Source organism: Ricinus communis, chromosome 7 (genome assembly GCF_019578655.1).
Source record: "Ricinus communis isolate WT05 ecotype wild-type chromosome 7, ASM1957865v1, whole genome shotgun sequence".
Classification (NCBI taxonomy): Eukaryota; Viridiplantae; Streptophyta; class Magnoliopsida; order Malpighiales; family Euphorbiaceae; genus Ricinus; species Ricinus communis.
Window position 1 is genome coordinate 29,052,964 of NC_063262.1, and position 11,858 is coordinate 29,064,821.

An 11,858-nucleotide genomic window follows, 5' to 3' on the forward strand; every position below is an offset into this window, starting at 1 on the left:
ATTGCAGCTCAGCCTGATCTTTCACAGGAGTTTGAGGTTTTCTTTGGTGCAAAAGAGCTTGTGTGGAGTAGTAAGAATACTTACAATTTAGGGAAGGTTCTGTCTAAGGAGATTGGTATTTAAGAGGTCCGCTTGTGACCCTCCAGTCTTTCCTGGGAACTTACCTAGTGAGTTGTGTTCATTACTGCGGTTCATTTTACAAGCTAAAATGCACCGTTTGTGATAGAAGCAATGGCGGCAAAATTTGAGATTGAAAAGTTCAACGGGAGTAATTTCTCACGGTAGAAATTAAAGATAAAGGCTGTATTGAGAAAAGACAATTGTCTTGCGGTATCGATGAGCGGCCAACACTACGGATGATAATAAGTGGAACGAGATGGATGAGAATGCTATTGCAAACCTTCATCTAGCACTTGCAGGATGGGATCTTGTCCGGTATGAAGAAAAGAAAACGGCAAAGGAGATTTGGGACCACCTCACTAGGTATGCGAGGCCAAGTCATTACACAATAAAATTTTCCTTAAGAGGAAACTTTACACCTTAAGAATGTCGGAATCTACTTGGTGTGAGCATCTTAATGTCTTGAATACTCTATTTTCTCAACTCACATCGTTGGGCTATAAAATAGAGTCACAAGAACGTCATGAACTTCTACTCCAAAGTCTACCTGATTCGTATGATCAACTCATCATCAGTTTAACAAATAATGCTGTTACCGAAATTCTAGTCTTTGATGATATAGCAGCCGCTATTCTTGAAGAAGAAAATCGGTGAAGAAACAAGGAAGACAAGCAGGCAAGTTCACAACAAGTGGAAGCCTTGATGGTGATGAGAGGGAGATCAACAGAACGTGGTCCAAGTAGGAGTCACAATCATGGTAGATCAAAATCAAAGAGTAAGAAGAATTATAAATGCTACAATTGTGGTAAGAAAGGTCACCTGAAGAAGAATTGTTGGAGTTTAAAGAATTCCAATCCTCAAGGGAATGTGGCATGCACTTCGGATGATGGAAATGTATTATGCTGTGAAGCAGCAATATCAACTGAAAGCAGGAAGAGATTTGCTGATGTATGGCTTCTTGACTCAGGAGCAACTTATCACATGACCTCTCGAAGAGAGTGGTTCCATCATTATGAACCTATCTTAGGAGGATCTGTGTATAGTTGTGAAGATAATGCCTTAAAGATTATAGGCATTGGAACTATCAGGTTGAAGATGCATGGCGGTACAGTCCACACTATTCAAGGAGTGCGACATGTGGAAGGTCTGAAGAAGAATTTGTTATCTCTGGGACGCTGGATGATCTTAATTGCATTATCAAAGTTCAGAAAGGAATCATGAAGATTAGCCGAGAGCGCTTGTAATTATGAAAGGAGAAAAAATTACGCTAATTTGTATATGTTTTGGGAGAGACTGCATGAAGCGAAGCATCTGTTGCTTCAAGTAGTTCAAGCGAGAGATCTGCAATGGTGTGGCATCGGAAGCTTGGACATATGTCCGAACAAGGCATGAAGATTCTGCTTGAGAAAAATCTACTTCCCGGTCTCACAAAGGTGTCATTACCCTTTTGTGAGCATTGCATAACAAGCAAGCAGCATTCTGATTCAATACATCCAATTCAGAAGCAAGGATGTTCTAGAATTAGTTCACTCGATGTATGGCAAGCACCTTTGGTTTCATCACTAGGAGGAGCTAAGTACTTTGTGTCCTTCATCGATGATTACTCGAAGGAGATGTTGGGTGTATCCAATCAAGAGCAAGGGAGATGTATTTGTAATTTTCAAAACTTACAAAGCGCGGGTTGAACTTGATTCGAGGCAATAAGATCAAGTGTTTAAGGACGGGATAATGGAGGAGAATACACAGTCATGAATTTAATAGCTTTTGCAAGCAAGAAGGCATCAAGAGGCAGTTCACTACGGCATACACTCCTCAACAAAATGGAGTGGCGAGCGGATGAACAGAACTCTGTTAGAAAGAACTAGAGCATTGTTGGGAGACTGCAGGCCTAAATAAGGCATTCGGGGTGAGGCGATTAACACACTTTGTTATGTGATTAACCGGTCTCCATCTACAGTGATTGATCAAAAGACACCGATGGAGATGTGGGTGGGAAGCCGATTGATTATTCAAACCTCCATATATTTGGAAGTCTTGTGTATGTGATGTATAATATCCAAGAAACTACAAAGTCGGATCCAAAATCCAAGAAGTGTTTGTTCTTGGGATATCTTTGATGGTGTGAAGGGTATCGCTGTGGGATCCCAACGCCTACAAGGTTATAATCGGCAGGGATGTAATCTTCCTAGAAGATAAATTGAAGGGAGAAGATGATAGCACCTTCAAAAGAAAATTCGGAGACTACAACTATACGGGTGGAAAGAAAGTCTACGGGAAGAAGATTCTTCCGAAGTAGCACCAGAGCACGAAGAGGAAGAACCGGTCGAGTTTGAAGAGCCGGTACCAAGTTGAAGAGTCGAACTTGGAAAGGGAAAACATATAAAATTTACACCAACTGGCATAAAGATTATGATATAGGCAATGCATCATCTTGGCGGGAAGGAGAGCCATCAACTCTCCAAGAAGCAATGAGCGATTCGGATGCATCTCGGTGGATGGCGTGAATGCAAGAAGAGATGGAAGCTCTACATAAGAACAAGACTTGGGAGCTTGTGCCACTACCACAAGGGAAGAAAGGCCATTGGCAACAAATGGGTCTTTAAGATCAAAAGAAATAGTGATGATCAAGTGGAGCGGTTTCGTGCAAGAATGGTGGTGAAAAGATATGCTCAGAAGGAGGGGATTGACTTCAACGAAATATTTTCCCCTGTGGTTTGATTAACAACTGTTCGAGTAGTCTTGGCGATGTGTGCTACATTTGACTTACATCTAGAGCAGCTAGATGTGAAAACAGCTTTTCTCCATGGAGATCTTAAGGAAGAAATTTATATGCTCCAGCCAGAAGGTTTTGAAGAAAAAGGAAAGCGGAACTTGGTTTGTAGGTTGAACAAATCTCTATACGGTTTAAAGCAGGCGCCGAGGTGTTGGTATAAGAGATTTGATTCCTTCATATGAGCCTTGGATACAACAGACTTAATGCAGACCCTTGTGCATATTTCAAAAGGTTTGGTAAAAGTGATTTTGTTATCTTACTGTTGTATGTAGATGACATGTTGGTAGCAGGCCCCAACAAAGATCATATTGAAGAACTAAAGGCACAGTTGGCTAGGGAATTTGAAATGAAGGACTTGGGACCAGCAAACAAGATTCTAGGGATGCAAATTCACCGAGACAGAAACAATAGGAAGATTTGGCTTTCTCAGAAAAATTATTTGAAGAAGGTCTTGCGACGCTTCAATATGTAAGATTGTAAGTCAATTTCTACCCCACTTCCTGTTAGTTTCAAATTATCCTCCAGTATGAGTCCTACCAGTGAAGAAGGAAGGATGGAAATGTCTCGAGTACCGTATGCATCAGTAGTGGGGAGTTTAATGTTCGCGATGATTTGTACACGACCAGACATTGCACATGCGGTGGGAGTAGTAAGTCGGTACATGGCGAATCCCCGGTAGAAACATTGGAATCTTTGTAAAGAGGATTCTAAGATATGTTAAAGGAACCTCAGATGTTGCATTATGTTATGGAGGATCAGACTTTATTATCAGAGGATATGTTGACTCAGATTATGCAGGTGATCTTGATAAAAGCAAATCTACTACAGGGTATGTGTTCACACTTCTTGGCGGGTATGTTTGGTATCAAAGCTGCGGTCGATTGTGGCGACATCAACAATGAAGCGAGAATATGTATGTTACACAAGCTAGTAAGGAAGCAGTATGGTTGAAAATGACGATGGAGGAACTCGGGCACAAACAAGAGCATATTTCTCTGTTCTGTGACAGTCAGAGTGCCTTGCATCTCGCAAGGAATCCAGCTTTTCATTCAAAGTCAAAGCACATACGAGTCCAGTATCACTTCGTTCGTGAAAAAGTGGAAGAGGGCACTGTGGATATGCAGAAAATTCATACTAAAGACAACCTAGCAGATTTTTTGACGAAGGCAGTTAACACTGACAAATTTATTTGGTGTCAATCCTCTAGTGGCCTGATAAAAGTATAAGCAGCATGGAAAGGCAAGGAAGAAAGAACGGTGTGAAGATCTGATTGATCCTCAATCAAATCCTCAAGTGGGAGATTGTTGATATTTGAGGAGCATTTTCTCCCACATTGCTAAGTTAACAATGTGGAGGTACTTTCCAAGCCTATATAATAGAGGCCTCACCTTGTTATTAAAGTATCCCAAAATAAGAGAAAAATATTAGAGAGTTAAGCAATTATTTTTCTCCTATTATAAAGAGAGAATTTTAATGTTTTCTCTTTATAAATAGAGAGTTTGTAACTCCTATTATTTTTTCTTATAGTAAAATTCTTCTATCATTGTCCGTGGTTTTTTTACCCTAATTTGTTTAGGGGTTTTCCACGTATATCTGTGTGTTCTATTGTGTATTTTGTCTTTCTTTATCTTTATTTTCTCAAATTATTAGCTGTGATTTTGCTCTATCAGGTTCATATTTTTCTACAGATGTATCATTCAATAAAATTTAAACACTTAAAAATTTTATTATCCAATAATATTTCTTTTTACATGTTTACTACTACAATTATATCGAATTTATTTGAATTTCAATGTTAAAAGGATTTTACATAAATGATTGAACTGAGTTTCAATATTTCATTTAATTCATTGAAACTGAGTATCAATTTCAAAATATAGCTCGCTTGAGCTCCAACCGAATTTTGAAATTTCTTAACTCCAATAAACTTAACCCTTATATTATAAATTTGTACATTCAAAATTTAATTACATAAAAAAAAGATTATAAAGATTTGTAATTAATAAGAGGGGTAATTACTATTTATCTTTTGTATTATTTTATATTATACTAGTTGTCTCCTAATATTTACAAAAATATATCTTTTCATCCTTTTATTTTGTAATTTTATACTAAAAATTTCTTTGTTCGGAATTTTTATTAAACAACCGTTAATTAAATTTGGTTTTATACTATTTGTCCTTAATCTTTGGTGTAAAATATAAAATACCTCTCATAGTTTATTTATTATACTAAAGTGCCTTTGTCTAATTTTTATACAAAAATTAATTTTAGTGTCTTTACAAATATACTTAATTAGTATTTTTTAATTATTCTAATTTTTAGCATAATTAAAATCTAGTAAAATTTAAATATTTTAAAAGTATTTATATTAATCAAGATATTAAAAATTCATATAATTTAACTTTAAATTGTTAAAATAAAATAGATATTATTTTTATTATTAATTTTGTTATAGTAGAATTATAACATTGATAAAAAAATTTGGAGATCAAATTATATTTTATTTTGATCAATTTAGTATTTTAATTATTTTGACTTTCAAAATATAAAGAAATTTTAGTGCAACAAGTAAATTATAGGAGGCAATTTATATATTACATAAAAAATCAGAATGCAAATAGCGTAAAACTAAACTTAATTAACGATTTTTTTAATAAAAATTATAATGTAAGGAGTTTTTAGTTTAAAATTATAAAATTGAAGGATGAAAATAAATATTTTTTTAAATAGTAAGGAATAAATAGTAATAACCTCTTAGCAAGAAGGACAAAAGTATATAAACGTGGTGGGGGCTAACGTAAGAGAAAAAAGAAATTTCATACACAAAGTTGACTTTTGTAATATGAACGTTTCAGCATTCCTTTTAATTTATGGGAAAATTCAGAGATGGAGCAAAAGCACGATTCCTTGATTTTCTTTGTTTCTCCATAGACATGCAACTTTGTAGTAACCAACGTTTCAGGATCCTGAACTTCAGTAAGCAATCTCAGGACACTGAACCTTATGGGTAACCAAAGGAGACCTCAGTCAGATACTTGCCAAGTGATGTATAAACCTGGAATATAATTTCCACATATGAATGATTTAAAGATGCTTTTTGTGCTAATCAAATTAATGCTAATTAACATTTGTAATCCATGCACACCAGGTGGACCACACTTTCCCTTCTGCACTTCTACTTTTTGGTAATTTTTGTGCCTTAGAATTGAAACTTTTTGAATGCTATACACAAGAAACATCCATATGAGGAGAATACAACTGCATTTTGTCTGTACTTTTCTATTTAATTAAATCTTTAATTCCTTTTCTTTTTCCCCTTCATCTTATAATCCCTATCTTGCTAAAATGTTACGGGAGTTATGGCGCTGCGCAGTGATCATCTTTATTTGACAGATTCAGAAACAGAATCTGACGATTTAAGCGAGTATTTCAATTTTCAAGATCAAAAGAGAGTTAATCGAGGATTTTATGTTGGAAAAGGAAAATATAAAATTGAGAGAAACAAGAAGGAAAATGTGGCTGATGGAAAAAATGGACAGGACATGAAAGCATTGGAGGAAGAATCAGGTAAAATGAACATGTGAAAGTCCACCTTTTTTTTTTTTTTTTTTCTACTTTTGTTTATTTATTCTTTGTTATATATATATATATATATATAATAAGAGATTCATGCAGTTGAGTTTCAATTTTATTAGTTAGCCATAGAATCTTCCCTTACATTTCCTTTCGAGATAGCATTGTTAATTGAAAATAAAGGAAATATAAAATTAAAATGAAAGTGCATGTGATAGTTTTAGAGTAAGAAATATATAATGCTCAAAATAGTTGCATATCTGATAATTATTAGTAGTTTTGCAATTTGATAGAATGATTCTAAATCTATTATCACAATTTTAAATTTTAAGCTACAGAGCTTTTTGTTTTTCAAAAAAATAGTTGGGAAAGCAGCATATATCTAAAGCTGATGGAATTTCACAATCAAATCATTAATCTAATGGTGATTGAGATTTTTTTGACTTGTTCACAATCTAGCAATTGATGTATGTTGTAATCCAGAGATGAAAATAAGAAAGGCAGCAGAAAAATATCAGCAAGGGATGAAACTGATACCAATTCCACCAAGTCATGCGTCGCCAATTTTGTTCATAACTTGGCAGGGATTAGCTAGATCCATTAAGCAGAAGTATGAGCAGCCGTTACATTATCTCACAATGAAGCTTTTAAAAGAGTGGGATCAATCCAGACTTGGCTCAGTGGAGGAAAGAAAGCCATTGGAAGATATTATTGATCCTGTCAAAGCTGAAGCTACAATTTGGGTTGTCGAACATTTCCACAGGCAATGCTCTTCTCCTGGCCATCTTTCCAAACTATGGCTTTCAGACCCAACGTACCAAGATTTTATTGATCTTAATCCCATGATCACATCCTTTTGAAGCTTGTCTCATTTTTATATTCTATGGTTGTTATCTCATGCTTTTATTCAGTCCTTGTTATTTTAATTGGACGTGACACATTGCACGTTGCAGAAATATATTTAAAATTGCAAGCAAAACTTAATTTGTACTCTGATATAGAGAAATGCATCATTTTTCTTCTTTCGTCTCAGCTTAAATCCCAATACCAGAACTGAGAAGAATTTCCACATGTTATTGTCATTGGATTATATAAAATTGCCATTTCCACAAAACCTGATACGCATTACGAATATATACATAACTCAAACTCTTTGGTAGTTTTAGTTTGAAAAATTCATAATTTTCTAGTTATACATACAGCTAGGCATAGCATTAGCATTTACCATAACTTTTCGGATAACTGATCATGTCCATTCGTTTCTCATACACATCTACGTGGGCGATTCTGGTCCCTGAAAATTTTGCCTGTCACTTGGCGTTCATCTATACATTTTCTATCGAGTAATGCAAGGATGTTAATTTCGGGAATCATGTGACTTGGGAGGCAACCTGTGCACGAAGTCCAGCTATGATCATCCGTCGGCGACCAATATCATACAATTCCTGCAATCATTTCAATGCCCTTTTTAGCTTGGCAAATAAAAATCAATACCAATAACGATAAATGTAGCAGGATTTCCTAGTCTTACCTTAACAAGCTTTTGTAAACTATTCAGCAAAAAGTAGTGATACTAGATATCAATCTTTCCAAATACGTCATTAGTTCCGGCACTAATATTAACTGCTGCATCATTAGTTATTCCTTGCCTTTTCTTCCACAACAAATTTATTCAGCCTTGCAGTATAATTCCTGAAGGGTTCAATTTGCTTGGGGACGGGACTAATTTTATATCCAACATTTGTTAAATCGTCAAATCCTGTGCAGCTGATGCAAAATTAACTCCTGTGGTGAGTCCATAATCTGATGGATTGGGATTCAAGAATGGAGGAACAAATTGTTTGATCTCTAGAGAACAAGCCAAGAAATCAGGAATAAGTAACCCGTTTGAGAATCTTCCCCTAGGAACCTGACCTGGAAATTTTTTACCATATGGGCTAAAATCTGCCTTGGCAATTGCTATAAATAATTATTATTTCCAGTATCAACTGTTGAGTCGCCGAAGACAGAAATGGTATTGATGGTAGGTTGTCAGCATTGCTCGTGTTGGAAAAGATTTTCCAAGTATACACCAATGTGATAAGGAATAGAATTGTTCTTGCCATGTTAGTGCTAAATAATGGATCTTGATGTGATTTTATGTCTATAGAATTGGAATTTAAAAAATTATTTTATTAATTAATATAGTATTAAATTATGATTCACATGTTATTTTTTTAAATATAATTAGTATTATTATCTGACTAAAAAATTATTTATTAATTAATATGTTATTTTTTATGATATAATTAGTATTGTTATCTGGTAGAAAATTATTTATGAGTTAATATATTATTAAAATATAATTAATATAATATTTTTTATAATTAAAATCAGTATTTAATTAGAAATGTAACTTATTAATCAATAAATTAATAAAAAATATAAAATTTTATATATAAATTTGAATTTCATATATCAGAAATAAATATATATATCAAAATAAATAAATATACACGTTAAGATAAAAAATTTACATGTCAAGAATTAAACATGCATATAAAAAAATTTAAATTTTATAGATTAATATATATATATATATATATATATATATATGGTTTATTAAAAAAGAAAGAAACAAAAAAGAAAAGGTTAGTGGGCTGGGAGATCGCATTGTTATAGGGCCAAGATGATGCATAGGAAGTATAGGTTTCGAAACTAACACAGAAATCTGGACCGTCCAAATTCTGATAACCTACGGTCAGCATTTTCACGTGTCACCGTAACTTACTGCAGGCAAATGCTACTGGTTTCTATTTTCCAACAAATTAAATTTTCCCGTCAACCAAACAGAGAATTTCCTTTGTATTCACGATCTGACTCACCTCACCTGGAATTAGTAAGCTTTCTCTTTTCTTTTAAGCTCCATTTCTTATAATTTTACTTCCATATATTTTTCTCTGCTTTTAAGTCCCATTTTCTTTTTTGTGCCTTTTTACGGGGCTAAAGTTTGCATTTTAATGTCACAGAACATAAATAAATGGAGAATTACGTGTTTTATTGTTATCTTCTTATCTGTTTGTGTTTTGTGGCTTTATAGTGGATTAAATATTGCCCATGAATGCTTTTCTTGGTTCTTGCACACGTATTCTTGCATGTTGGATGAATATGTCTGCCTACTTGTATCTGATTATTCAGTTCTTTTCTTCAAGTTTTGTTTTTTCTGATCCTTTGCTTCCTGTTAGACATGTAATTATGTTAATTTTGATGATAGAGTAGATGGGTTGTTCATTTTGATAATGATGTATCGCTTAAAAATATTTGATTAGAAAAGAAAAGGCTACGGTATATGTGAGAACTTGTGTTGGCATACCTGCTAGCCAAGGCTATGCATTCATGGATTTTGTTTTAGTACTGATGTAGCTTTTCTGCTTTTTGATGATGCTATCTGCCTTCAGTTGGACTTTTGCAGTTCCCTTGCTTACTGAAACAAAAAATGATTAATTTTGTGTAAGATGTGAGTTTTGATTCGGTACCATGATCTTCAACTCTCCCTCATGTTATCTTGCATCCTTAACTCTTTTGTTGCAGTGGATTCTGAACGTAATCCAGATATTGCAACTAAACGAAATAATTCAATTGATAGCAATCCTCAGATTAGCAATGATTGTGGAGCAAATGAAAGTAATGTTGATGCAGTGTCAGAACCAGAGTCAACCCTAGATGAACCATATGTAGGTCAAAAATTTGAATCAGAAGCAGCTGCACATGAATTTTACGGTAAATATGCCATGTGTATGGGTTTCTTAACCCGTATTAACCGTACCTCCCAACTTGATGGATCTGTTATTTCAAAAACACTTGTTTGTAGCAGAGAGGGTTTTCAAAGACCCAATAATAGGAATGATATGACATATATAAGGTCGCCTAAGGCTCGTGGTTCCATTAGAGTGGGTTGCAAAGCAAGGGTTTCATTCAAAAAGAAGCAGGATTCAGAGAAATGGTTCATTAGCAACTTGATAAAAGAGCACACTCATCCATTGAATGATAGCGTATTTCAAAAGGCACGGATCTCTCAAGTTTCGGTCAGTTCTTGCCTCGATAGATCTACATTATATTTTTAGTTTCCATCATGATAGTTTTTAGTTTGCATCATGTGATATTGGCTGCCCAAGATCATTATGCTCAGAATATGTATGCCTTGTGTCACTTGTAAATCCAAATTAGAGCTTTGTGTTTATTTTAGTGCTATATCTTTTGCAAGATATGCATACACAACCTAATTTATCACTGATCAGTCCACTATATTTATGGTTCACAATTGTGAAGGTTAGATTGGAAAGCAATAAAAATATAAAATTCTGTTTCCCTAGAATAATTTACCATTTTGCTCTTTTCACGGAGCTTGATTTTATTTGGAATACGCGGTACTCCAAATCAAGGTCATCATAGCATTATTGTTCACTTAACACCAGCATATATAGGGGGTAAACATTTGAAGAAATTGTTTTATGATGAAGATTTATTTAAATTATCTTAAGCTAATTGATATTCCTCTAAAACTTGGGTGGTAATTGATAAGGCAGATGTCTCTTTGTCTAACAAAGTCAGTTACTCAGGAATGTTTTAGTTGTTAAGGAAATCCTAGTAAACCATTTCTTGCACTGCAGTTACTCACTATTGAAAATTTGAAATTGCATTCGAATATTGCTTTCTTTTTTCCCTTGTAACTTTTGCTAGGGTGACGACAAGAGAATCCATGAACTAACTCAAGAGCTGATGATGGAGAGAAAACGGTCTGCTTCCCTCAGAGAATTCATAAACCTTCTATTCAACCACATTGAGGAGCACACGCAGGGTTTATCAGAAAAGATCCAGTACATAGCAGAAAAAGTAAACAAGATTGAATCTGAATCAAAAGATCATCAGACGTTTAATCTGAATCTAAATTCAAGGTAGTTGTGGCATTGTAATGCAGATCTAACTTCTCAATTTGCTGCTTTCTCTTTCATCCCCCTTCTCCACAATTTAATGTAATTTTGCAAATTTGAATATTGGGATAGCTGAATCTGTATATTGTTATGTTGAATGAAGCGATGAGGAAAATCTCGCCTGTTCCATACAATTTTTTTCCCTTTCTGGAACTGGCCTAATTAATAGATTGCATCTGGAAGCTTTGCATTTGCATATAAAATTGTTGGTAGTTTAAAGTTGAGAGATGATGTAGCTTCAGGTACAATTGCATCTTCAAAGGATATCAAGTACGTTAAAATGTTCAGGGTACCCGAGAGTCCGGACTGTTTTGGCCAAACAGAATTGCAGGATGAACTTGGCAACCTCTAATATGGGTCGATAATCTAAATTCATTAATTAATACCAAAATTGTATTTGATTTGATAACCAAATATTA

General features: G+C 34.3%; 2 protein-coding genes across 2 annotated transcripts; both read left to right on the forward strand.

The window, feature by feature from the left end:
• The first annotated feature begins 6,107 nt into the window (after window positions 1–6,107).
• On the forward strand, window positions 6,108–7,501 carry LOC8274242 (protein RDM1). The gene is made up of 2 exons (XM_002514754.4): window positions 6,108–6,463; window positions 6,953–7,501. The coding sequence occupies exons 1-2, from the start codon at window positions 6,256–6,258 to the stop codon at window positions 7,327–7,329; spliced, it is 585 nt and encodes a 194-aa protein (XP_002514800.1). The 5' UTR covers window positions 6,108–6,255; the 3' UTR covers window positions 7,330–7,501.
• Window positions 7,502–9,192: 1,691 nt separating this feature from the next.
• On the forward strand, window positions 9,193–11,573 carry LOC8274241 (protein FAR1-RELATED SEQUENCE 5). Its single transcript, XM_015716635.3, has 3 exons — window positions 9,193–9,347; window positions 10,040–10,533; window positions 11,189–11,573. Coding segments are annotated over exons 1-3 (714 nt in total). The 5' UTR covers window positions 9,193–9,346; the 3' UTR covers window positions 11,408–11,573.
• Window positions 11,574–11,858: the final 285 nt, after the last annotated feature.